Here is a 27,010-nt window from a genome sequence, read left to right as displayed (position 1 = left end):
TTGCGTGTGCTAAGCATTTATTGCATGGTAAGTTTTCTGTCTGACATAATTCGATTGTTGGTTAATTTGGATGTGTTTTTAGTTGGATGGTATTTATTTATTGCATGGTAAGTTTTCTGTCTGACCTAATTCGATTGTTGGTTAATTTGGATGGTTTTGGTTAGCAACGATTATGTTGAGGTGGCTTTAATAGTTGGCTCAACTGTTAGCAGTAAATCTGCTACAGTTTTTAAGGCTAAATTATCGTAAGCGACAGACGGAAAGGAGGAAAAGGAGGGAAAGGAATGAGGAGGGAAAGGATGGAAAGGCGAGAAAGGAGGGAAAGGATGGAAATGAGGGAATGGAGGGAACGAAGGGAAAGGAGGGAAAGGAGGGAAAGGAGGGAAAGGAGGGAAAAGAGAGAAAGGAGGGAAAGGAGGGAAAGGAGGGAAAGGAGGGAAAGGAGGGAAAGGAGGGAAAGGAGGGAAAGGAGGGAAAGGAGGGAAAGGTTGGAAAGGAGGGAAATGAGGGAAAGGAGGGAAAGGTTGGAAAGGAGGGAAATGAGGGAAAGGAGGGATGGAGACAAAGAAGGGAAAGGAGGGCATTTGACTACTTGCCGGAGGGAAAGGAGGGAAAGGAGGGAAATAAAGGAAATGGTGTAAAGGAGGGAAAGGAGGGAAAGGAGGGAAAATATTTCGAAACGCACAATCAAATGTATTTCGAACCACCAATTGGGACGAAAAAGTTACTGCAGGTATATTTCCATACCGTTTCAAACTGTTTCGTCGCTTCTCAGCCCAAGTAAGCACGGAGGAGCTGAGCCGGAATCGATACGAGCACACACCAACTGGTTGAATTTGAAGACAGATGTTTTAACCAACAGATCCATAATACACACCTTCAAACATTGTTTCCGGGATTAGGCATCTCCGAGCTACCAAACAGCAACCGAACACTCAATTCATTCCAGAAGTACCAATTAAGGGGAGAGATGTTGGATCATTCAGTTACCGCAGGACTCCACACAGCATAACACGGAGCGCAACATAACAACTGACAGCTGCCAAACGCGTAAGAAAACGCTTGGGAAAGGAGGTAAAGCGTTTCATTAACTGTCGGTAATCGCAGTAGGTTGGTAGCTTTCCAATGAGAAATGAGCGGCCTGCTACGGATATTCATAACATGGTACCGGCAATACAGCGTTTTCTGAAGCGTTAAGCAGCTGTCAGTTGTTATGTTGCGCTCCGTGTTATGCTGTGTGGAGTCCTGCGGTTATAAGGGGGGAGATGTTGGATCATAGCACACATTGCAATCATAACATTTTCATGTAATAATTATTAATTGATCATAGTTCACGTTGTTACATTCTGAACTATAAAAAGTAGGGAATGCAAATAACACGTTCAGTTTGAATAAACCTATCGATTGAAACTCATCGTAGTTTGGCAATCCAGTACACAACAGATACTATGATGCCTTTTGCCGCAACCGTACCACGATACATTGTGCTGATAGGCGACAGTTTTTGGTGTTATGGTTGCTGTACTTGCAGCAATTGGTGCAAATTCTATGCCGAATAAAAAGAGTTAATTTTATATTGGGTGTCTTACCGTTCAATTGCCTGCAACGAGTGGTTTCGTGAGGAAATCCACAAATTATACATATTGTTTCCTTTTCTGGCCCTTTGTGACGATGCTGTATATTTTGATGTTTCGACCTTTCTTGCTTGGATACTCCTTCGTTCGTGGCCGCATAATGGCTAGTTCTTCAGAGGGTTTCAGCCATTCTGCTAGGTCTTGTAGCGTAAGATTCTTGTTATCTTGTTTCGTACTTATCGTGTGTTTCAACTAGGCATGGGCAAAACGATTCTTTTCACCGAACGCGAACGAACTAGTTCGCTCACCAAAAAGAACCGTACGTGAACGACGATTCTTTCGTTCTTTTTTTCATGGGGTGTTTATTTACAAAGAACGCTCGTTATCTTTTTCATTTACCCGCCATAGACGCATACTGTAGCCAAAGAAGTACTCATTCTGCGGTTGACACCAATAATTTAAAAACATTAAAGACTCGGCCCATCTGCTGTCTGGCTAGCTATCGAAAAACCGACCAAAAACTAGCATGTATAAAACTAATACGAGCATAGACGTCTCCAGCATATATTGTACCCTATGCCTTATACACACTCAAGGATTCTATAAAAAAAACTACTTAAATATGGATCAACATGATGAGCGCAATTCCAGTTCAGTTCATTCGCGAATAATGAATAATCCGTTTGAACGGGATCGATCTATTGAATTGTATATGTATAATTTCCACACAACACAACAGAGCACAGATCGAACACAAATGAGCCAGTTCGAACGCGTTCGATAAATTCAGTCGTATAGATACGATTTCCAAACCAACAGCACACCAAGGATAATGTATTTAGAAGGTTGATTTTTATCGCTTTTGCTGGGCGACATTGTGGGGGACATCTGTCACTCTCTGCATACAAATTTCATTACTCCACACCAGCCCTCCCCGATTTTTATACCGTAGCCCCCGGAAGAGAAATGTCAAGTCGAGAAATGTCATTTTGCTCTGAACAACTTCACCTTGTCATTTATAACACCTTGCAGCACACGTATCGAACACTGCCTGACAAATTCGACGGCGTTCGAGGAATTGAGTTGTATGGGTACGATTTCAACACCAACAGGGTACATTTTGATCTCTGACGACCCGTTCGCACGGTGCTAGAAAGAGCGAGAAAGCAATATGATTTTGCACGTTTCATTACCACATTTATGTGTGTCGTCGAACAATGAACGGAACGTTCGAACGCGTTCGGTGTAGTCAGTTTCTTCAAAAGTCCTGGTCGTTTTTTGTTAAGAATCTCGTTCGTTCGTGCACTTTACCGAACTGTTCGAACGGTTCGATTCTCGTTCAACCTTTCGTTCCGAAGTTCGGTTGAAAACCTTGATGTTAAATCGTTTAGCAGCCTTTGGTCATTCAAAAATCCTTCTTGCTTCAACAACACCATGTTGTCAATGAGATTGCGCAAAGCGTTGGAAAATTCTAAAAATGCTGAAGGATTATCTGTCGTTATATGTTTTATCACTAGTAATTCTAGCAGTAAAGACTTGTAAATGCTTTCAGGGTTCCCGACCATTTTGTCGAGCCTGGTTATTACGAGCGCAACGGTTTTCTGGGTTAAGCATTGATCCGCTGAGTATTGCTACCTAGCAACGCTTTGTTTTTAAAGCTAAATTAATGTAAGCGACAGACGGAAAGAAGGAAAAGGAGGGAAAGGAATAAGGATGGAAAGGATGGAAAGGCGAGAAAGGAGGGAAAGGAAGTAAATGAGGGAATGGAGGGAACGAAGGGAAAGGAGGGAAAGGAGGGAAAGGAGGGAAAGGAGGGAAAGGAGGGAAAGGAGGGAAAGGAGGGAAAGGAGGGAAAGGAGGAAAAGAAGGGAAAGGAGGGAAAGGTTGGAAAGGAGGGAAAGGAGGAAAAGGAAGGAAGGAGAGAAAGAAGGGAAAGGAGGGCATTGGACTACTTGCCGATCCGTTGGTTGATGCATCCTCTCTGGAGCCACCATTGGTCGCGCACACGAAAGTGTCTTTCGGAGCAGCAGCCCAAGACAGGCACAGTACACGCCGACTTAAGCACAATAATAAACGCACCAACTGGTTCTTGGCAAATGATGCCTTCATTATTTTTTTCAATTGAATTTATACTCTAAAAATGCTGACCGTCGTCGATCAGCATTTTCTTCTTAGCCTATGTTTTCCATAAAATCGTTAAAAAAGCGCGCATCGCTGGCGCGTTGCATAACGTAGCTATTCAGCAAGTATTGCTACCTAGCAACGCTTTGTTTTTAAGGCTAAATTATCGTAAGCGACAGACGGAAAGAAGGAAAAGGAGGGAAAGGATGGAAAGGAGGGAAAGGAGGAAAAGGAGGGAAAAGAGGGAAAGGAGGGAACGGTTGGAAAGGAGGGAAAGGAGGGAAAGAAGGGAAAGGAGGGAAAGGAGGGAAAGGAGGGAAAGGAGGGAAAGGAGGGAAAGGAGGGAAAGGAGGGAAAGGAGGGAAAGGAGGGAAAGGAGGGAAAGGTGGGAAAGGATGGAAAGGAGGGAAAGGAGGGAAAGGAGGGAAAGGAGGGAAAGGAGGGAAAGGAGGGAAAGGAGGGAAAGGAGGGAAAGGAGGGAAAGGTGGGAAAGGAGGGAAAGGAGGGAAAGGAGGGAAAGGAGGGAAAGAAGGGAAAGGAGGGAAAGGAGGGAAAGGAGGGAAAGGAGGGAAAGGAGGGAAAGGAGGGAACGGTTGGAAAGGAGGGATAGGTTGGAAAGGAGGGAAAGGAGGGAAAGGAGGGAAAGGAGGGAAAGGAGGGAAAGGAGGGAAAGGAGGGAAAGGAGGGAAAGGAGGGAAAGGAGGGAAAGGAGGGAAAGGAGGGAAAGGAGGGAAACGAGGGAAAGGAGGGAAAGGAGGGAAAGGAGGGAAAGGTTGGAAAGGAGGGAAAGGAGGGAAAGGAGGGAAAGGATGGAAATGAGGGAAAGGATGGAAAGGAGGGAAAGGATGGAAAAGAGAAAAGGAGGGAAAAAAAGGAAAGGAGGGAAAGGAGGGAAAGCACAATCATAAACGCACCAACTGGCTCTTGCAAATAATGCCTTCATTATTTTTTTTTCAATTGAATCTATACTCTAAAAATGCTGACTGTCGTCGATCAGCATTTCCTTCTTAGCCTATGTTTTCCATTAAATCGTTAAATTCCATTGAATCGTTAATCGCGTTTAATCGCTGGCGCGTTGCATAACGTAGCTATTCAGCAAGTATTGCTACGCTTTGTTTTTAAGGCTAAATTATCGTAAGCGACAGACGGAAAGGAGGAAAAGGAGGGAAAGGAGGGAAAGGAGGGCATTGGACTACTTGCCGATCCGTTGGTTGATGCATCCTCTCTGGAGCCACCATTTGTCGCGCACACGAGAGTGTCTTTCGGAGCAGCAGCACAAGGCAGGCACAGTACACGCCGACTTAAGCACAATCATAAACGCACCAACTGGCTATTGGCAAATAATGCCTTCATTATTTTTTCAATTGAATTTATACTCTAAAAATGCTGACCGTCGTCGATCAGCATTTTCTTCTTAGCCTATGTTTTCCATTAAATCGTTAAATTCCATTTAATCGTTAAGCGCGATTAATCGCTGGCGCGTTGCATAACGTAGCTATTCAGCAAGTATTGCTACCTAGCAACACTTTGTTTTTAAGGCTAAATTATCGTAAGCAACAGACGGAAAGAAGGAAAAGGAGGGAAAGGAATGAGGAGGGAAAGGATGGAAATGAGGGAATGGAGGGAACGGAGGGAAAGGAGGGAAAGGAGGGAAAGGAGGGAAAGGAGGGAAAGGAGGGAAAGGAGGGAAAGGAGGGAAAGGAGGGAAAGGAGGGAAAGGAGGGAAAGGAGGGAAAGGAGGGAAAGGAGGGAAAGGAGGGAAAGGAGGGAAAGGAGGGAAAGGAGGGAAAGGAGGGAAGGAGAGAAAGAAGGGAAAGGAGGGCATTTGACTTCTTGCCGATCCGTTGGTTGATGCATCCCCTCTGGAGCCACCATTTGTCGCGCACACGAAAGTGTCTTTCGGAGCTGCAGCCCAAGACAGGCACAGTACACGCCGACTTAAGCACAATAATAAACGCACCAACTGGCTCTTGGCAAATGATGCCATCATTAATTTTTTCAATTGAATTTATACTGTAAAATGCTGACCGTCGTCAATCAGCATTTTCTTCTTAGCCTATGTTTTCCATAAAATCGTTAAAAAAGCGCGCATCGCTGGCGCGTTGCATAACGTAGCTATTCAGCAAGTATTGCTACCTAGCAACGCTTTGTTTTTAAGGTTAAATTATCGTAAGCGATAGACGGAAAGAAGGAAAAGGAGAGAAAGGTTGGAAAGGAGGGAAAGGAGGAAAAGGAGGGAAAAGAGGGAAAGGAGGGAACGGTTGGAAAGGAGGGAAAGGAGGGAAAGAAGGGAAAGGAGGGAAAGGATGGAAAGGAGGGAAAGGAGGGAAAGGAGGGAAAAGAGGGAAAGGATGGAAAGGAGGGAAAGGAGGGAAAGGAGGGAAAGGAGGGAAAGAAAGGAAAGAAGGGAAAGAAGGGAAAGGGGGGAAAGGAGGGAAAGGAGGGAAAGGATGGAAATGAGGGAAAGGAGGGAAAGGAGGGAAAGGAGGGAAAGGAGGGAACGGTTGGAAAGGAGGGATAGGTTGGAAAGGAGGGAAAGGAGGAAAAGGAGAGAAATGAGGGAAAGGAGGGAAAGGAGGGAAAGGAGGGAAAGGAGGGAAAGGAGGGAAAGAAAGGAAAGAAGGGAAAGAAGGGAAAGGGGGGAAAGGAGGGAAAGGAGGGAAAGGATGGAAATGAGGGAAAGGAGGGAAAGGAGGGAAAAGAGGGAAAGGATGGAAAAGAGAACAGGTGAGAAAAAAAGGAAAGGAGGGAAAGGAGGGAAAGCACAATAATAAACGCACCAACTGGCTCTTGCAAATAATGCTTTCATTATTTTTTTTTCAATTGAATCTATACTCTAAAAATGCTGACCGTCGTCGATCAGCATTTCCTTCTTAGCCTATGTTTTCCATTAAATCGTTAAATTCCATTGAATCGTAAATCGCGTTTAATCGCTGGCGCGTTGCATAACGTAGCTATTCAGCAAGTATTGCTACGCTTTGTTTTTAAGGCTAAATTATCGTAAGCGACAGACGGAAAGGAGGGAAAGGAGGGAAAGGAGGGAAAGGAGGGCATTGGACTACTTGCCGATCCGTTGGTTGATGCATCCTCTCTGGAGCCACCATTTGTCGCGCACACGAGAGTGTCTTTCGGAGCAGCAGCCCAAGACAGGCACAGTACACGCCGACTTAAGCACAATAATAAACGCACCAACTGGCTATTGGCAAATAATGCCTTCATTATTTTTTCAATTGAATTTATACTCTAAAAATGCTGACCGTCGTCGATCAGCATTTTCTTCTTCGCCTATGTTTTCCATTAAATCGTTAAATTTCATTTAATCGTTAAGCGCGTTTAATCGCTGGCGCGTTGCATAACGTAGCTATTCAGCAAGTATTGCTACCTAGCAACACTTTGTTTTTAAGGCTAAATTATCGTAAGCAACAGACGGAAAGAAGGAAAAGGAGGGAAAGGAATGAGGAGGGAAAGGAGGGAAAGGAGGGAATGGAGGGAACGGAGGGAAAGGAGGGAAAGGAGGGAAAGGAGGGAAAGGAGGGAAAGGAGGGAAAGGAGGGAAAGGAGGGAAAGGAGGGAAAGGAGGAAAAGAAGGGAAAGGAGGGAAAGGAGGGAAAGGAGGGAAAGGAGGGAAAGGTTGGAAAGGAAGGAAAGGAGGGAAAGGGGAGAAAGAAGGGAAAGGAGGGCATTTGACTACTTGCCGATCCGTTGGTTGATGCATCCTCTCTGGAGCCACCATTTGTCGCGCACACGAAAGTGTCTTTCGGAGCAGCAACCCAAGACAGGCACAGTACACGCCGACTTAAGCACAATAATAAACGCACCAACTGGCTCTTGGCAAATGAAGCCATCATTATTTTTTTCAATTGAATTTATACTCTTAAAATGCTGACCGTCGTCGATCAGCTTTTTCTTGTTAGCCTATGTTTTCCATAAAATCGTTAAAAAAGCGCGCATCGCTGGCGCGTTGCATAACGTAGCTATTCAGCAAGTATTGCTACCTAGCAACGCTTTGTTTTTAAGGTTAAATTATCGTAAGCGACAGACGGAAAGAAGGAAAAGGAGGGAAAGGATGGAAAGGAGGGAAAGGAGGAAAAGGAGGGAAAAGAGGGAAAGGAGGGAACGGTTGAAAAGGAGGGAAAGGAGGGAAAGAAGGGAAAGGAGGGAAAGGAGGGAAAGGAGGGAAAGGAGGGAAAGGAGGAAAAGGAGGGAAAGGAGGGAAAGGAGGGAAAGGAGGGAAAGGAGGGAAAGGAGGGAAAGGTGAGAAAGGTTGGAAAGGAGGGAAAGGAGGGAAAGGAGGGAAAGGAGGGAAAGGAGGGAAAGGAGGGAAAGGAGGGAAAGGAGGGAAAGGGGGGAAAGGAGGAAAGTAGGGAAAGGAGGGAAAGGAGGGAAAGGAGGGATGGAGACAAAGAAGGGAAAGGAGGGCATTGGACTACTTGCCGATCCGTTGGTTGATGCATCCTCTCTGGAGCCACCATTGGTCGCGCACACGAAAGTGTCTTTCGGAGCTGCAGCCCAAGACAGGCACAGTACACGCCGACTTAAGCACAATAATAAACGCACCAACTGGTTCTTGACAAATGATGCCATCATTAATTTTTTCAATTGAATTTATACTCTAAAAATGCTGACCGTCGTCGATCAGCATTTTCTTCTTTGCCTATGTTTTCCATAAAATCTTTAAAAAAGCGCGCATCGCTGGCGCGTTGCATAACGTAGCTATTCAGCAAGTATTGCTACCTAGCAACGCTTTGTTTTTAAGGCTAAATTATCGTAAGCGACAGACGGAAAGAAGGAAAAGGAGGGAAAGGATGGAAAGGAGGGAAAGGAGGAAAAGGAGGGAAAAGAGGGAAAGGAGGGAACGGTTGGAAAGGAGGGAAAGGAGGGAAAGAAGGGAAAGGAGGGAAAGGAGGGAAAGGAGGGAAAAGAGCGAAAGGAGGGAAAGGAGGGAAAGGAGGGAAAGGAGGGAAAGGTGGGAAAGGTGGGAAAGGTTGGAAAGGATGGAAAGGAGGGAAAGGAGGGAAAGGAGGGAAAGGAGGGAAAGGAGGGAAAGGAGGGAAAGGAGGGAAAGGAGGGAAAGGAGGGAAAGGAGGGAAAGGAGGGAAAGGAGGGAAAGGAGGGAAAGGAGGGAATGGAGGGAAAGGAGGGAAAGGAGGGAAAGGAGGGAAAGGAGGGAAAGGAGGGAAAGGAGGGAAAGGAGGGAAAGGAGGGAACGGTTGGAAAGGTGGGATAGGTTGGAAAGGAGGGAAAGGAGGGAAAGGAGGGAAAGGTGGGAAAGGAGGGAAAGGAGGGAAAGGAGGGAAAGGAGGGAAAGGAGGGAAAGGAGGGAAAGGAGGGAAAGGAGGGAAAGGAGGGAAAGGTTGGAAAGGAGGGAAAGGAGGGAAAGGAGGGAAAGGATGGAAATGAGGGAAAGGATGGAAAGGAGGGAAAGGATGGAAAAGAGAAAAGGAGGGAAAAAAAGGAAAGGAGGGAAAGGAGGGAAAGCACAATCATAAACGCACCAACTGGCTCTTGCAAATAATGCCTTCATTATTTTTTTTTCAATTGAATCTATACTCTAAAAATGCTGACCGTCGTCGATCAGCATTTCCTTCTTAGCCTATGTTTTCCATTAAATCGTTAAATTCCATTGAATCGTAAATCGCGTTTAATCGCTGGCGCGTTGCATAACGTAGCTATTCAGCAAGTATTGCTACGCTTTGTTTTTAAGGCTAAATTATCGTAAGCGACAGACGGAAAGGAGGAAAAGGAGGGAAAGGAGGGAAAGGAGGGCATTGGACTACTTGCCGATCCGTTGGTTGATGCATCCTCTCTGGAGCCACCATTTGTCGCGCACACGAGAGTGTCTTTCGGAGCAGCAGCACAAGACAGGCACAGTACACGCCGACTTAGGCCCGTGGCAACGCTCATCGGATGCGATTTTATCGGACGAGATTTATATGGGATTTGACAGATAACGTCGGACGTGCGATTTCGTCGTACGACGGAATCAAAAAATTTTGATTCCGTCGGATCGTCGCATCCGATTTTATCTGTCAAACTGAATTTAACAGTATAAACCCAAAATTCATGTTTTTTCTTGAAGTGACATCTGTTTGTTTGGAACTTTGTTTGTATCGAAAACCAAATAGCAAGCGATACTTTTTCAGCCATGTCGAACGTGCGAGTGGACGAAGAAAATTTGATTTTGTTGGTGCAAGAGCACCGTTATTTATGGGACCTCCGGGATCCGGAGTACAAAAACAACACCCTTAAAAAAAATGCGTGGGACTCCATAGCCCAGCAGCTCCACACAACCGGTAAGTATTATTTTTTTAGTTCATAGCTAATCGCAAAAAGGACACAACGCCAGGACATATTCATTTTCTTGTTGAAGAAATTGAACACTGGAGGCTCTGTCTTTCCTAATTGGTCTGGTTATGATAGATCACGTCGTCGTATAAAGACCCGGGCAATAATTTGTGACCAGCATGCTCGGTCCCTGGCTGCTACTTCATCGATGTAGGCACCCGATTTCACTGTGCTCCTCCGCCTCTCGTGCCAAACAACGGGTCGCTGTCGTACCTTTTCTTGGTGGGGCACGAGTCCGGGATCCCCATAACATGTTCAAGGCTTCGTTTCCCTCAGGATGCTCGGAACGTGGTGCAGCTCTGTCGTATCCTCATGGTTCATCAATCTCCTCCACGATGCATACACGAACACACTACCAAAGATGCGGAATACCAGAGATCCGGAAGCCCAGAGCGTTTGCATGCGTCGTTCGTATGGTCTAAGTGTAGCGTCCATAGAAGATCATAGGATTATATTTCAAGCGCATACCGCTAAACAGACAACTAAGTCAAATGGAATATTGCATACATTCTTGGCAGGAACCTACAATGCTCATTAGGTTACTGGTTACATTATATGTACTCGTTCCTACAATGCATCAGTAAATAATTATAACAATCATTTAGTACGTGCAAAACTTTAAAAAATAGATAAGAGCGTTGCCAAACGCCGTAGCCACGAATGTATTCAATAATCATAGCCAATGCGCGCATCATCCAACAAAAAGCGAACATTATAGTGCTTTTAAATCATATGCAGTCATGAGGCTATCCTGATAACACACAATCTTCGTGTTTTAGTTTCAATATAGTGCACTATCCTATCCTATACTTAATCGATCTTGTTATTGGTTTCCCAAAGAAGCACATACGATTACTTTATATATTAATACTATCGTATAAGGTAAATGTTAGAAATCGGTCCAATATTGTTTAGAGAAGAATATAAAAAAAACGTAGTTTATTGCATTAAATAAACTAAAAAATTCAGCTGTTGTATCCATACTTATCTGTAAGGCTTTGTATATTTTAACATTTTTTCAATCTTTTATATTAGTAATCAATACGGCCGAAAGGACCGTTCCTTTGGAATATTTTTTTTAAACACATAAATACAAGCCTAAGGAACAAATAGAAACTGCAATGAGTCTGAAAACACACATCCGAAAAAAGAGCATATTCGAAAGAAAGTTGAGAACTTTCATATAAAGACGCGAAGGCGGAAAGAAGCCGAACAAAAACGAAGTTACCTCTTGGCATAAGACTCTTTTATTGTAGTAAGGTGTAGCAAGGATGGTGAAGAAAGGTTTGAAACATATTATCAGAATGATTTCCTTTATTTTTTTTTATTTTCTCAGTTTACGATTTCATTGACTGAGACGGGAATCGAACAACGCATCTTATCCAAAGAACAATAGTGTCAGAGCACAGTCCAACTTTTTTCGTTTGTACATATTTTTACCGGTATGTCCAAAAAGTTTCTGGTTTCTGCGAAACGGAAAGACACTTTACTTTCGATAAAGCTCATATGAGAATATAGAGGACTCTTATAATCTCTTTTCTTTTGTACTACGATTGGTTCGCTAAACTAAACAAAACTTGTTACTCAAGGGTCCACTGTACTTTATTTTTAATTTAAAAAAAGGTTTGTAACTATATTTTTATTTATTGCAGATATGGTGGCCAAAAATAAATGGCGAAACTTGCGGGACACATTCGCCCGCAAACTAGCTGAAATAAATCAGCCATCTGGGTCGGGATACAAGCATGTCCGATGGAAGTTTTACGAGCAGATGAGCTTCCTCAAAGACATGCTTGCGTCCCGACACAGAGTTGGGAATCTAGAGTCATCTTGGCAAGGTAATATTTTTTTATTTTATACTATTTTATTTTATAATATGATATTCTATTTCTCTTTATCATCATACAAACAGATGAAAGTATCGAATATTTGGAAGAGAGCGATGATCTTCTAGAGCATTTGGACCCGGCAAATAAACAGAGAGCAACAGAAAACAACAGAAAGCGGAAACAGGATGATCGAGTGCTGCAGGACATAGTTAATGTGGAGAAGGAGCGCAACGAACTTTTGAAACAAAGACAACAAAAAAGCTCCAACTACCACGTAATGATGAGTGTTGTTACACTCCTTGATTCTTTACCCGATCTAAATGATCAGTTGGATGCAAGTGAGGAGATATTAGAATTTGCTTACCAAGTAATTAAATCAAAGCGAAGAAAAAGAACAAACGAAGAAAACCAAAAAAAATTTAGCTTGAGTGAGAACACAACTGTCTACATGTTGATACCAATCGTCTCGTTGAATAGACAACACAGTACCATGCTGAGCGTGTTAGTCTGTGTTGTCTATTCAAAGAGACGATTGTTATAAACATGTGGACAGTTGTTATATTAGTGTTACTCTACTAGTTACAATAATTTAATTATTGTGACTGAAATTGAATTTGTGATATGAATAAAAAGAACTTGTTATGAATTTTCAAAATATATCCTTTATCATTTTATTTCCTTAATATTTTTCGAATAATAAATTGGCAATGAGCACCCTGACTAAAAACGGATTAATGGTATTGGCTGGTATCATTGAATCCGTTCGTAGCGGGAACGTACGGTGTTCTCATGAAATTCTTGAAACACATTTCGTTAGCCCGGTCCTACAACGCCTCGGTAAATAACTGTAGCAACCATCTAGTACGTTAGGAAAATGAATGGCAGGACGTACACCGCCGCTACGAACGGATTCAATAATACCAGCCATTGTCTTTTGTATAACGATAATCCTAATCGCAAAAAGGACACAACGCCAGGACATATTCATTTTCTTGTTGAAGAAATTGAACACTGGAGGCTCTGTCTTTCCTAATTGGTCTGGTTATGATAGATCACGTTGTCGTATAAAGACCCGGGCAATAATTTGTGACCAGCATGCTCGGTCCCTGGCTGCTACTTCATCGATGTAGGCACCCGATTTCACTGTGCTCCTCCGCCTCTCGTGCCAAACAACGGGTCGCTGTCGTACCTTTTCTTGGTGGGGCACGAGTCCGGGATCCCCATAACATGTTCAAGGCTTCGTTTCCCTCAGGATGCTCGGAACGTGGTGCAGCTCTGTCGTATCCTCATGGTTCATCAATCTCCTCCACGATGCATACACGAACACACTACCAAAGATGCGGAATACCAGAGATCCGGAAGCCCAGAGCGTTTGCATGCGTCGTTCGTATGGTCTAAGTGTAGCGTCCATAGAAGATCATAGGATTATATTTCAAGCGCATACCGCTAAACAGACAACTAAGTCAAATGGAATATTGCATACATTCTTGGCAGGAACCTACAATGCTCATTAGGTTACTGGTTACATTATATGTACTCGTTCCTACAATGCATCAGTAAATAATTATAACAATCATTTAGTACGTGCAAAACTTTAAAAAATAGATAAGAGCGTTGCCAAACGCCGTAGCCACGAATGTATTCAATAATCATAGCCAATGCGCGCATCATCCAACAAAAAGCGAACATTATAGTGCTTTTAAATCATATGCAGTCATGAGGCTATCCTGATAACACACAATCTTCGTGTTTTAGTTTCAATATAGTGCACTATCCTATCCTATACTTAATCGATCTTGTTATTGGTTTCCCAAAGAAGCACATACGATTACTTTATATATTAATACTATCGTATAAGGTAAATGTTAGAAATCGGTCCAATATTGTTTAGAGAAGAATATAAAAAAACGTAGTTTATTGCATTAAATAAACTAAAAAATTCAGCTGTTGTATCCATACTTATCTGTAAGGCTTTGTATATTTTAACATTTTTTCAATCTTTTATATTAGTAATCAATACGGCCGAAAGGACCGTTCCTTTGGAATATTTTTTTTAAACACATAAATACAAGCCTAAGGAACAAATAGAAACTGCAATGAGTCTGAAAACACACATCCGAAAAAAGAGCATATTCGAAAGAAAGTTGAGAACTTTCATATAAAGACGCGAAGGCGGAAAGAAGCCGAACAAAAACGAAGTTACCTCTTGGCATAAGACTCTTTTATTGTAGTAAGGTGTAGCAAGGATGGTGAAGAAAGGTTTGAAACATATTATCAGAATGATTTCCTTTATTTTTTTTTATTTTCTCAGTTTACGATTTCATTGACTGAGACGGGAATCGAACAACGCATCTTATCCAAAGAACAATAGTGTCAGAGCACAGTCCAACTTTTTTCGTTTGTACATATTTTTACCGGTATGTCCAAAAAGTTTCTGGTTTCTGCGAAACGGAAAGACACTTTACTTTCGATAAAGCTCATATGAGAATATAGAGGACTCTTATAATCTCTTTTCTTTTGTACTACGATTGGTTCGCTAAACTAAACAAAACTTGTTACTCAAGGGTCCACTGTACTTTATTTTTAATTTAAAAAAAGGTTTGTAACTATATTTTTATTTATTGCAGATATGGTGGCCAAAAATAAATGGCGAAACTTGCGGGACACATTCGCCCGCAAACTAGCTGAAATAAATCAGCCATCTGGGTCGGGATACAAGCATGTCCGATGGAAGTTTTACGAGCAGATGAGCTTCCTCAAAGACATGCTTGCGTCCCGACCCAGAGTTGGGAATCTAGAGTCATCTTGGCAAGGTAATATTTTTTTATTTTATACTATTTTATTTTATAATATGATATTCTATTTCTCTTTATCATCATACAAACAGATGAAAGTATCGAATATTTGGAAGAGAGCGATGATCTTCTAGAGCATTTGGACCCGGCAAATAAACAGAGAGCAACAGAAAACAACAGAAAGCGGAAACAGGATGATCGAGTGCTGCAGGACATAGTTAATGTGGAGAAGGAGCGCAACGAACTTTTGAAACAAAGACAACAAAAAAGCTCCAACTACCACGTAATGATGAGTGTTGTTACACTCCTTGATTCTTTACCCGATCTAAATGATCAGTTGGATGCAAGTGAGGAGATATTAGAATTTGCTTACCAAGTAATTAAATCAAAGCGAAGAAAAAGAACAAACGAAGAAAACCAAAAAAAATTTAGCTTGAGTGAGAACACAACTGTCTACATGTTGATACCAATCGTCTCGTTGAATAGACAACACAGTACCATGCTGAGCGTGTTAGTCTGTGTTGTCTATTCAAAGAGACGATTGTTATAAACATGTGGACAGTTGTTATATTAGTGTTACTCTACTAGTTACAATAATTTAATTATTGTGACTGAAATTGAATTTGTGATATGAATAAAAAGAACTTGTTATGAATTTTCAAAATATATCCTTTATCATTTTATTTCCTTAATATTTTTCGAATAATAAATTGGCAATGAGCACCCTGACTAAAAACGGATTAATGGTATTGGCTGGTATCATTGAATCCGTTCGTAGCGGGAACGTACGGTGTTCTCATGAAATTCTTGAAACACATTTCGTTAGCCCGGTCCTACAACGCCTCGGTAAATAACTGTAGCAACCATCTAGTACGTTAGGAAAATGAATGGCAGGACGTACACCGCCGCTACGAACGGATTCAATAATACCAGCCATTGTCTTTTGTATAACGATAATCCTTGGCAATGTATGTTTTTACTTCATCGAATATGTATTTCATCGAACATTATTGATAAATTCGATCATAAAAATAATTTTTGAAGACATTTCGAATATCTGTAGCCTCTTGAGATGGATGATTGTTTGCTCTGTTCCTGTTGGCGTTGGATTGTGGGTTAATGTTATTCATTAATTCCGTGCTTTCTCTAAAATCTATGCACATGTTATGCAACAGGCATGCTGTTTTGACGATTATTGAGACGTGTTCCGGAGTTATCTGGAGTTCTTGCTTGAGGAAACGCCATTTTACCACCAACAAACCAAAGGCGCATTCAACGCAGCGTCTTGCCATACTCAGCAGATGGTTGAAGTAATTTTTTGCCGGATCTTCACTATCCGGAAAAGGCCGCAGTAAGAAAGGTTTTAGTGGATAACCCTGATCGCCTATAAACACGTGAGGCATTCTTTGGGTAGTACCAGGCAGTGGTTTAGGAGGAGGGATGTTGAGCCGATTTGAACGAATGAGCTCAAACAATGATGACGAATTAAAGACGCCGCTATCGCTACGACTCCCATATTCACCAACGTCAATGGCGATAAATTTCCAATTCACATCTGCTACTGCTTGCAAATGCAGAGAAAAATATTTTTTATAATTATAATATTGTGTACCTGAAAATGCCGGGGCTTTCATTCGGATATGCTTGCCATCTATGGCGCCGATACAATTAGGAAAATTCCATTTATGGCGAAACTCTTTTTCCACATTCCTAAATGCAGACGTTGTAGGGAACGGGATAAACTCTTCATTAAACGTGTTCCAAATTGCCTCACATGTTTCGTAGACAATGAGGCCGATTGTATTGTGAGCAATACAATATGTGAATGATAAAGACTTAAAAGGTATTCCAGTCGATAGATACCTGAAAGAGAAACAATACTTTAGTAAACGCTCATATGACAATTTTGTTTTCTTTATTTATAAAAAATCTAGATTTCAGGTGCTGTTATCAAAATAAATGGCTTAGCTTGCGAGTTTTCGATCGCTCGAATGTTACCGAGATAAACTAGCTAACGAGTTCGGAAAACAACCATGTCATATATGATGGAAATTTTTCGAGCAGAATTCATATGGATGTGCTTGCATCGGTAAACAGTCTGCGGATCAGATTCGCAAGTTAGCTTAATTTACATAAGCTGGTAAAGTGCAGTTTTTTACTAGTTGGCTACTCCATTTTTTTAAATAATAAGTAGAGCACAACAACATGATTTTGAATTTGTAATCTCCGTTAAAAAAGATAATCAGGAAAGTGTAAATGAATTCATCAATGGGAATGGAGGAATATAATATTTAATAGGTACATACTATGTAATAGGTAGATATAGGTAAATTCAATAAAAGCTCGGAATCGCTTCCGAATAACTTCACCAAAATCAGAAGGCTCCGGAAGATCAAAACTCTTAACTCAGAACCGACCGCACCTATAGATCCAAAGCCGGTAGTCAGCTGCCGGACCCGTTCGGAGTCGTTCAAAGCTGTCCGGAACCGGCTCCCGAATAGTTCTTGACGGCTCCGAACGACTCCGACCCGAACCATCGTTTTGATGCAGCCGGAATCGGAGCTGGAGTAGCAATGTTAGGAAGCTTCTATTAAACATACCTGAGAGTGATCATCAATCGTTCCTCTGGACAAATGTATGGTTTGTTTGTAGGTTGCTTTGTTATAAGATGCTCTATCCTTCTCAGTATGAAGTAAAAAGTTTTAATTGAAACTCTCATAAACTCGAAGAATTTATCTTCTTGTTTCAAAAGTTCATGAAACAATGTGTGGTATTGCCCGATTTTTTCACGTTTTTCCCACAGATCGTTGGTTTTATCGCGCCTTCTTTTTAATAGTAAGTAGCGCAAAGCTATGCTCGAACTGTATAGTTCCGTTTCAGAATCTGAATCCATCTAAAAAAAAAAAAAAAACAAAACATATAAGAGTTAAGTTTGGACAAAAATTTGTTACAGTGATGATGATGCATACGATGATGAATATGATATTCAATTATAGATTGAATGATGTTTTGGAACACTATATATCTTTAAAACAATTAGTGTAGCTTTATCGTTAAAGTGCAGCTGCATGCGTTGATGATGTTGCGAAAATTGGTTAGATTTAAGACCAGTGGCGGATTTAAAGTGTTGGGGGCTCAAGCGGCAAAAGGAGTGGAGGCCCCAGGTAGGTGTCGAGAGATATTGTAGCATTCACGCTTTAATGGTTTGCTGGCGGGGGGTGGAGGGTGAGCTTATGAGTCCCTTCATCCATGGAGCCCCTATCTAGCACAAAAGCTCTCGATGAGACTCCTGTACTCACTGTTCTTTAAGTTGGAATTACCATACACGCGGCCTCCCGCGGCCGCACAGTCCGCGTACAGTTAAATCCGCCACTGTTTACGACATAATGAAATCGTGAGCAAGCTTTGCAAAAACTTCCGTTTTGATTTTGATCCGATACGAGCGATTAATAACATCAGTCCAAGGATGAGAATCCATCATACTATGTGGTCCGGATGATGATTCGGATAAACCGGATGATGGTTGTGTAGGAGCTGCAACTAATGGAGAAGCAAACGCTGGAGATACTGGCAGTGTTGTTGGCATGGCATCTGACGAAATGATCGACAAGTAGAACTCAAAAAGAGCTTAAAAGTTAATTCAATCAGATTTCAGAAGATTTTACCTGCAGCGGAAGAGGTTAAGTGTCTAAACGACTCGATACTAGAGCTTGCTGGACAGCACCAGTTATATGAATTAATAGCATTATATTTATGATTTTTCTCAGACCATAAATAATGGAATAGATAATCTTACCCTTTTTCCACTAGCAGTAACTATCAATAACTAAGAGCAGATTTATTTAAAGTTAACTTTAGCGTGTTAGCCTTTATTCAGAGGCTGCTTTGTGTTGTTGTCGTTTTGTTTATCTTCAAATGTCAAACACACTAAAAAAATCGCAATGCGAATCGGAAGAGCGTTGACACGGCATGCGATTCGCACGTCCGATAAAATCGCATCCGATGAAGCGTTGCCACGGGCCTTAAGCACAATCATAAACGCACCAACTGGCTATTGGCAAATAATGCCTTCATTATTTTTTCAATTGAATTTATACTCTAAAAATGCTGACCGTCGTCGATCAGCATTTTCTTCTTCGCCTATGTTTTCCATTAAATCGTTAAATTCCATTTAATCGTTAAGCGCGTTTAATCGCTGGCGCGTTGCATAACGTAGCTATTCAGCAAGTATTGCTACCTAGCAACACTTTGTTTTTAAGGCTAAATTATCGTAAGCAACAGACGGAAAGAAGGAAAAGGAGGGAAAGGAATGAGGAGGGAAAGGATGGAAATGAGGGAATGGAGGGAACGGAGGGAAAGGAGGGAAAGGAGGGAAAGGAGGGAAAGGAGGGAAAGGAGGGAAAGGAGGGAAAGGAGGGAAAGGAGGGAAAGGAGGGAAAGGAGGGAAAGGAGGGAAAGGAGGGAAAGGAGGGAAAGGAGGGAAAGGAGGGAAAGGAGGGAAAGGAGGGAAAGGAGGGAAGGAGAGAAAGAAGGGAAAGGAGGGCATTGGACTACTTGCCGATCCGTTGGTTGATGCATCCTCTCTGGAGCCACCATTTGTCGCGCACACGAAAGTGTCTTTCGGAGCTGCAGCCCACGACAGGCACAGTACACGCCGACTTAAGCACAATAATAAACGCACCAACTGGCTCTTGGCAAATGATGCCATCATTAATTTTTTCAATTGAATTTATACTGTAAAATGCTGACCGTCGTCAATCAGCATTTTCTTCTTAGCCTATGTTTTCCATAAAATCGTTAAAAAAGCGCGCATCGCTGGCGCGTTGCATAACGTAGCTATTCAGCAAGTATTGCACCTAGCAACGCTTTGTTTTTAAGGCTAAATTATCGTAAGCGATAGACGGAAAGAAGGAAAAGGAGAGAAAGGTTGGAAAGGAGGGAAAGGATGAAAAGGAGGGAAAAGAGGGAAAGGAGGGAACGGTTGGAAAGGAGGGAAAGGAGGGAAAGAAGGGAAAGGAGGGAAAGGACGGAAAGGAGGGAAAGGAGGGAAAGGAGGGAAAGGAGGGAAAGGAGGGAAAGGAGGAAAAGGAGGGAAAGGAGGGAAAGGAGGGAAAGGAGGGAAAGGAGGGAAAGGAGGGAAAGGAGGGAAAGGAGGGAAAGGAGGGAAAGGAGGGAAAGGAGGGAAAGGAGGGAAAGGAGGGAAAGGAGGGAAAGGAGGGAAAGGAGGGAACGGTTGGAAAGGAGGGATAGGTTGGAAAGGAGGGAAAGGAGGAAAAGGAGAGAAATGAGGGAAAGGAGGGAAAGGAGGGAAAGGAGGGAAAGGAGGGAAAGGAAGGAAAGGAGGGAAAGAAGGGAAAGGAGGGAAAGGAGGGAAAGGAGGGAAAGGATGGAAATGAGGGAAAGGAGGGAAAGGAGGGAAAAGAGGGAAAGGATGGAAAAGAGAACAGGTGAGAAAAAAAGGAAAGGAGAGAAAGAAGGGAAAGCACAATAATAAACGCACCAACTGGCTCTTGCAAATAATGCTTTCATTATTTTTTTTCAATTGAATCTATACTCTAAAAATGCTGACCGTCGTCGATCAGCATTTCCTTCTTAGCCTATGTTTTCCATTAAATCGTTAAATTCCATTGAATCGTAAATCGCGTTTAATCGCTGGCGCGTTGCATAACGTAGCTATTCAGCAAGTATTGCTACGCTTTGTTTTTAAGGCTAAATTATCGTAAGCGACAGACGGAAAGGAGGGAAAGGAGGGAAAGGAGGGAAAGGAGGGCATTGGACTACTTGCCGATCCGTTGGTTGATGCATCCTCTCTGGAGCCACCATTTGTCGCGCACACGAGAGTGTCTTTCGGAGCAGCAGCCCAAGACAGGCACAGTACACGCCGACTTAAGCACAATAATAAACGCACCAACTGGCTATTGGCAAATAATGCCTTCATTATTTTTTCAATTGAATTTATACTCTAAAAATGCTGACCGTCGTCGATCAGCATTTTCTTCTTCGCCTATGTTTTCCATTAAATCGTTAAATTCCATTTAATCGTTAAGCGCGTTTAATCGCTGGCGCGTTGCATAACGTAGCTATTCAGCAAGTATTGCTACCTAGCAACACTTTGTTTTTAAGGCTAAATTATCGTAAGCGACAGACGGAAAGAAGGAAAAGGAGGGAAAGGAATGAGGAGGGAAAGGAGGGAAAGGAGGGAAAGGAGGGAACGGAGGGAAAGGAGGGAAAGGAGGGAAAGGAGGGAAAGGAGGGAAAGGAGGGAAAGGAGGGAAAGTAGAGAAAGGAGGGAAAGGAGGGAAAGGAGGGAAAGGAGGGAAAGGAGGGAAAGGAGGGAAAGGAGGAAAAGGAGGGAAAGGAGGGAAAGGAGGGAATGGTTGAAAAGTAGGGAAAGGAGGGAAAGAAGGGAAAGGATGGAAAGGAGGAAAATGAGGGAAAGGAGGAAAAGGAGGGAAAGGAGGGAAAGGAGGGAAAGGAGGGAAAGGAGGGAAAGGAGGGAAAGGAGGGAAAGGAGGGAAAGGAGGGAAAGGAGGGAAAGGAGGGAAAGGAGGGAAAGGAGGGAAAGTAGAGAAAGGAGGGAAAGGAGGGTAAGGAGGGAAAGGAGGGAAAGGAGGGAAAGGAGGGAAAGGCGGGAAAGGGGGGAAAAGAGGGAAAGGGGGGAAAGGAGGGAAAGTAGGGAAAGGAGGGAAAGGAGGGAAAGGAGGAGAAGGAGGGATGGAGAGAAAGAAGGGAATGTAGGGCATTGGACTACTTGCCGATCCGTTGGTTGATGCATCCTCTCTGGAGCCACCATTTGTCGCGCACACGAAAGTGTCTTTCGGAGCTGCAGCCCAAGACAGGCACAGTACACGCCGACTTAAGCACAATAATAAACGCACCAACTGGCTCTTGGCAAATGATGCCATCATTAATTTTTTCAATTGAATTTATACTGTAAAATGCTGACCGTCGTCAATCAGCATTTTCTTCTTAGCCTATGTTTTCCATAAAATCGTTAAAAAAGCGCGCATCGCTGGCGCGTTGCATAACGTAGCTATTCAGCAAGTATTGCTACGTAGCAACGCTTTGTTTTTAAGGCTAAATTATCGTAAGCGATAGACGGAAAGAAGGAAAAGGAGAGAAAGGTTGGAAAGGAGGGAAAGGAGGAAAAGGAGGGAAAAGAGGGAAAGGAGGGAACGGTTGGAAAGGAGGGAAAGGAGGGAAAGAAGGGAAAGGAGGGAAAGGACGGAAAGGAGGGATAGGATCGAAAGGAGGGAAAGGAGGGAAAGGAGGAAAAGGAGGGAAAGGAGGGAAAGGAGGGAAAGGAGGGAAAGGAGGGAAAGGAGGGAAAGGAGGGAAAGGAGGGAAAGGAGGGAAAGAAGGGAAAGGAGGGAAAGGAGGGAAAGGAGGGAAAGGAGGGAAAGGAGGGAAAGGAGGGAAAGGAGGGAAAGGAGGGAAAGGAGGGAAAGGAGGGCATTTGACTACTTGCCGATCCGTTGGTTGATGCATTCTCTCTGGAGCCACCATTTGTCGCGCACACGAAAGTGTCTTTCGGAGCTGCAGCCCAAGACAGGTACAGTACACGCCGACTTAAGCACAATAATAAACGCACCAACTGGCTCTTGGCAAATGATGCCATCATTAATTTTTTCAATTGAATTTATACTCTAAAAATGCTGACCGTCGTCAATCAGCATTTTCTTCTTAGCCTATGTTTTCCATAAAATCGTTAAAAAAGCGCGCATCGCTGGCGCGTTGCATAACGTAGCTATTCAGCAAGTATTGCTACGTAGCAACGCTTTGTTTTTAAGGCTAAATTATCGTAAGCGATAGACGGAAAGAAGGAAAAGGAGAGAAAGGTTGGAAAGGAGGGAAAGGAGGAAAAGGAGGGAAAAGAGGGAAAGGAGGGAACGGTTGGAAAGGAGGGAAAGGAGGGAAAGAAGGGAAAGGAGGGAAAGGACGGAAAGGAGGGATAGGATCGAAAGGAGGGAAAGGAGGGAAAGGAGGAAAAGGAGGGAAAGGAGGGAAAGGAGGGAAAGGAGGGAAAGGAGGGAAAGGAGGGAAAGGAGGGAAAGGAGGGAAAGGAGGGAAAGAAGGGAAAGGAGGGAAAGGAGGGAAAGGAGGGAAAGGAGGGAAAGGAGGGAAAGGAGGGAAAGGAGGGAAAGGAGGGAAAGGAGGGAAAGGAGGGAACGGTTGGAAAGGAGGGATAGGTTGGAAAGGTGGGAAAGGAGGAAAAGGAGGGAAATGAGGGAAAGAAGGGAAAGGAGGGAAAGGAGGGAAAGGAGGGAAAGGAAGGAAAGGAGGGAAAGAAGGGAAAGGAGGGAAAGGAGGGAAAGGAGGGAAAGGATGGAAATGAGGGAAAGGAGGGAAAGGAGGGAAAAGAGGGAAAGGATGGAAAAGAGAACAGGTGAGAAAAAAAGGAAAGGAGGGAAAGGAGGGAAAGGAGGGAAAGCACATTAATAAACGCACCAACTGGCTCTTGCAAATAATGCTTTCATTATTTTTTTTCAATTGAATCTATACTCTTAAAATGCTGACCGTCGTCGATCAGCATTTCCTTCTTAGCCTATGTTTTCCATTAAATCGTTAAATTCCATTGAATCGTAAATCGCGTTTAATCGCTGGCGCGTTGCATAACGTAGCTATTCAGCAAGTATTGCTACGCTTTGTTTTTAAGGCTAAATTATCGTAAGCGACAGACGGAAAGGAGGGAAAGGAGGGAAAGGAGGGAAAGGAGGGCATTGGACTACTTGCCGATCCGTTGGTTGATGCATCCTCTCTGGAGCCACCATTTGTCGCGCACACGAGAGTGTCTTTCGGAGCAGCAGCCCAAGACAGGCACAGTACACGCCGACTTAAGCACAATAATAAACGCACCAACTGGCTATTGGCAAATAATGCCTTCATTATTTTTTCAATTGAATTTATACTCTAAAAATGCTGACCGTCGTCGATCAGCATTTTCTTCTTAGCCTATGTTTTCCATTAAATCGTTAAATTCCATTTAATCGTTAAGCGCGTTTAATCGCTGGCGCGTTGCATAACGTAGCTATTCAGCAAGTATTGCAACCTAGCAACATTTTGTTTTTAAGGCTAAATTATCGTAAGCGACAGACGGAAAGAAGGAAAAGGAGGGAAAGGAATGAGGAGGGAAAGGAGGGAAAGGAGGGAACGGAGGGAAAGGAGGGAAAGGAGGGAAAGGAGGGAAAGGAGGGAAAGGAGGGAAAGGAGGGAAAGGAGGGAAAGGAGGGAAAGGAGGGAAAGGAGGGAAAGGAGGGAAAGGAGGGAAAGGAGGGAAAGGTTGGAAAGGAGGGAAAGGAGGGAAAGGAGAGAAAGAAGGGAAAGGAGGGCATTTGACTACTTGCCGATCCGTTGGTTGATGCATCCTCTCTGGAGCCACCATTTGTCGCGCACACGAAAGTGTCTTTCGGAGCAGCAACCCAAGACAGGCACAGTACACGCCGACTTAAGCACAATAATAAACGCACCAACTGGCTCTTGGCAAATGATGCCTGCATTATTTTTTTCAATTGAATTTATACTCTAAAAATGCTGACCGTCGTCGATCAGCTTTTTCTACTTAGCCTATGTTTTCCATAAAATCGTTAAAAAAGCGCGCATCGCTGGCGCGTTGCATAACGTAGCTATTCAGCAAGTATTGCTACCTAGCAACGCTTTGTTTTCAATGCTAAATTATCGTAAGCGACAGACGGAAAGAAGGAAAAGGAGGGAAAGGATGGAAAGGAGGGAAAGGAGGAAAAGGAGGGAAAGGAGGGAAAGGAGGGAAAGGAGGAAAAGTAGGGAAAGGAGGGAAAGAAGGGAAAGGATGGAAAGGAGGGAAATGAGGGAAAGGAGGAAAAGGAGGGAAAGGAGGGAAAGGAGGGAAAGGAGGGAAAGGAGGGAAAGGAGGGAAAGGAGGGAAAGGAGGGAAAGGAGGGAAAGGACGGAAAGGAGGGAAAGGAGGGAAAGGAGGGAAAGGAGGGAAAGGAGGGAAAGGAGGGAAAGGCGAGAAAGGGGGGAAAAGAGGGAAAGGAGGGAAAGGAGGGAAAGTAGGGAAAGGAGGGAAAGGAGGGAAAGGAGGAGAAGGAGGGATGGAGAGAAAGAAGGGAATGTAGGGCATTGGACTACTTGCCGATCCGTTGGTTGATGCATCCTCTCTGGAGCCACCATTTGTCGCGCACACGAGAGTGTCTTTCGGAGCTGCAGCCCAAGACAGGCACAGTACACGCCGACTTAAGCACAATAATAAACGCACCAACTGGCTCTTGGCAAATGATGCCATCATTAATTTTTTCAATTGAATTTATACTCTAAAAATGCTGACCGTCGTCAATCAGCATTTTCTTCTTAGCCTATGTTTTCCATAAAATCGTTAAAAAAGCGCGCATCGCTGGCGCGTTGCATAACGTAGCTATTCAGCAAGTATTGCTACCTAGCAACACTTTGTTTTTAAGGCTAAATTATCGTAAGCGACAGACGGAAAGAAGGAAAAGGAGGGACAGGATGGAAAGGAGGGAAAGGAGGAAAAGGAGGGAAAAGAGGGAAAGGAGGGAACGGTTGGAAAGAAGGGAAAGGAGGGAAAGAAGGGAAAGGAGGGAAAGGAGGGAAAGGAGGGAAAGGAGGGAAAGGAGGGAAAGGAGGGAAAGGAGGGAAAGGAGGGACAGGAGGGAAAGGAGGGATAGGTTGGAAAGGAGGGAAAGGAGGGAAAGGAGGGAAAGGAGGGAAAGGAAGGAAAGGAGGGAAAGGAGGGAAAGGAGGGAAAGGAGGGAAAGGAGGGAAAGAAGGGAAAGGAGGGAAAGGAGGGAAAGGAGGGAAAGGGGGGAAAGGAGGGAAAGGAGGGAAAGGAGGGAAAAGAGGGAAAGGATGGAAAAGAGAAAAGGAGGGAAAAAAAGGAAAAGAGGGAAAGGAGGGAAAGCACAATAATAAACGCTACAACTGGCTCTTGCAAATAATGCCTTCATTATTTTTTTTCAATTGAATTTATTCTCTAAAAATGTTGACCATCGTCGATCAGCATTTCCTTCTTAGCCTATGTTTTCCATTAAATCGTTAAATTCCATTGAATCGTTAAGCGCGTTTAATCGCTGGCGCGTTGCATAACGTAGCTATTCAGCAAGTATTGCTACGCTTTGTTTTTAAGGCTAAATTATCGTAAGCTGTCGCATTGGACTACTTGCCGATCCGTTGGTTGATGCATCCTCTCTGGAACCACCATTTGTCGCGCACACGAGAGTGTCTTTCGGAGCAGCAACCCAAGACAGGCACAGTACACGCCGACTTAAGCACAATAAACGCACCAACTGGTTTCAATTGAATTTATACTCTAAAAATGCTGACCGTCGTCCATCAGCATTTTCTTCTTAGCCTATGTTTTCCATAAAATCGTTAAAAAAGCGCGCATCGCTGGCGCGTTGCATAACGTCGCTATTCAGCAAGTATTGACCAGCAACGCTTCGTTTTTAAAGCTTAATTATCGTCAGCGACAGAGGGAAAGATTAAAAGGAGGGAAAAGAATGAAAGGAGCGAAAGGTGGGAAAAAAGGGAAAAGTGGGAAAGGAGGGAAAGGAGGAAAGGAGGGAAAGGAGGAAAAAGAGGGAAAGGATGGAAAGGAGGGAAAGGAGGGAAAGGAGGGAAAGGAGGGAAAGGAGGGGAAGGAGGGAAAGGAGGGAAAGGAGGGAAAGGAGGGAAAGGAGGGAAAGGAAGGAAAGGAGGGAAAGGAGAGAAAGGAGGGAAAGGAGGGAAAGGAGGGAAAGAAGGGATAGGAGGGAAAGAAGGGAAAGGAGGTAAAGGAGGGAAAGGAGGGAAAGGAGGGAAAGGAGAGAAAGGAGGGAAAGGAGGGAAAGGAGGGAAAGGTTGGAAAGGAGGGAAAGGAGGGAAAGGAGGGAAAGGAGGGAAGGAGAGAAAGAAGGGAAAGGAGGGCATTTTACATTTTTTTAAGCTTAATTATCGTCAGGGACAGAGGGAAAGATAAAAAGGAGGGAAAAGAATGAAAGGAGGGAAAGGTGGGAAAAGAGGGAAAAGAGGGAAAGGAGGGAAAAGAGGGAAAGGATGGAACGGAGGGATAGGATGGAAAGGAGGGAAAGGAGGAAAGGAGGGAAAGGAGGGAAAGGAGGGAAAGGAGGGAAAAGAGGGAAAGGAGGGAATGCAGAAAAAGGAGGGAAATGATGGAAAGGAGGGAAAGGAGGGAAAGGATGGAAAGTAGGGAAATGAGGGAAAGGATGGAAATGGGGGAAAGGAGGGAAAGGAGGGAAAGGAGGGAAAGTATTTTGAAACGCACAATCAAATGTATTTCGAACCACCAATTGGGACGAAAAAGTTACTGCCGGTATATTTCCATACCGTTTCAAACTGTTTCGTCGCTTCTCAG

General features: G+C 43.5%; 2 protein-coding genes across 12 annotated transcripts; one reads left to right on the top strand and one right to left on the bottom strand.

The window, feature by feature from the left end:
• Nucleotides 1–9,580: 9,580 nt before the first annotated feature.
• On the top strand, nucleotides 9,581–12,446 carry LOC133391417 (uncharacterized). Of its 5 annotated transcripts, XR_009764911.1 has the most exons (4): nucleotides 9,581–9,988; nucleotides 11,377–11,482; nucleotides 11,693–11,878; nucleotides 11,953–12,446. XR_009764911.1 is itself a non-coding variant. In XM_061645767.1 (3 exons), exons 1-3 carry the CDS (start codon nucleotides 9,841–9,843, stop codon nucleotides 12,408–12,410), a joined length of 792 nt encoding a protein of 263 aa, XP_061501751.1. In that variant the 5' UTR covers nucleotides 9,581–9,840; the 3' UTR covers nucleotides 12,411–12,446. The 5 variants fall into 5 exon arrangements, 2 of the variants coding, with proteins under 2 accessions (XP_061501751.1, XP_061501752.1); XM_061645767.1 differs by lacking the exon at nucleotides 11,377–11,482; XR_009764910.1 differs by lacking the exons at nucleotides 11,377–11,482; nucleotides 11,693–11,878; nucleotides 11,953–12,446 and adding an exon at nucleotides 10,116–10,517.
• A 2,873-nt stretch (nucleotides 12,447–15,319) lies between these two features.
• LOC133391416 (uncharacterized) lies at nucleotides 15,320–18,687 on the bottom strand. Of its 7 annotated transcripts, none has more exons than XM_061645762.1 (5): nucleotides 18,461–18,687; nucleotides 18,330–18,377; nucleotides 18,148–18,255; nucleotides 17,265–17,557; nucleotides 15,320–16,527 (listed from the first exon to the last, which is right to left on the bottom strand). In XM_061645762.1, exons 4-5 carry the CDS (start codon nucleotides 17,555–17,557, stop codon nucleotides 15,672–15,674), a joined length of 1,149 nt encoding a protein of 382 aa, XP_061501746.1. In that variant the 5' UTR covers nucleotides 18,148–18,255; nucleotides 18,330–18,377; nucleotides 18,461–18,687; the 3' UTR covers nucleotides 15,320–15,671. The 7 variants fall into 7 exon arrangements, with proteins under 7 accessions (XP_061501746.1, XP_061501748.1, XP_061501743.1 ...); XM_061645764.1 differs by having other exon boundaries at nucleotides 18,148–18,204; XM_061645759.1 differs by having other exon boundaries at nucleotides 18,148–18,377.
• Between the last annotated feature and the right edge of the window lie 8,323 nt (nucleotides 18,688–27,010).

The sequence above is a fragment of the Anopheles gambiae genome, chromosome 2 (genome assembly GCF_943734735.2).
Source record: "Anopheles gambiae chromosome 2, idAnoGambNW_F1_1, whole genome shotgun sequence".
Lineage (NCBI taxonomy): Eukaryota > Metazoa > Arthropoda > Insecta > Diptera > Culicidae > Anopheles > Anopheles gambiae.
The sequence above is the reverse complement of the archived record's forward strand: the minus strand, read 5'-3'. Positions and strand labels throughout refer to the sequence as shown.

Bases quoted from the DNA above. Each gene is read 5' to 3' on its own strand.
- LOC133391416 (XM_061645759.1), bottom strand. From the start codon at position 17,557: ATGGATTCAGATTCTGAAACGGAACTATACAGTTCGAGCATAGCTTTG. The intron at 16,528-17,264 runs GTATGTTTAATA...TTTCTCTTTCAG, and splicing joins CGATTGATGATCACTCTCAG to GTATCTATCGACTGGAATAC.
- LOC133391417 (XM_061645767.1), top strand. From the start codon at position 9,841: ATGTCGAACGTGCGAGTGGACGAAGAAAATTTGATTTTGTTGGTGCAA. The intron at 9,989-11,692 runs GTAAGTATTATT...TATTTATTGCAG, and splicing joins CCAGCAGCTCCACACAACCG to ATATGGTGGCCAAAAATAAA. The intron at 11,879-11,952 runs GTAATATTTTTT...TCATACAAACAG, and splicing joins TCTAGAGTCATCTTGGCAAG to ATGAAAGTATCGAATATTTG.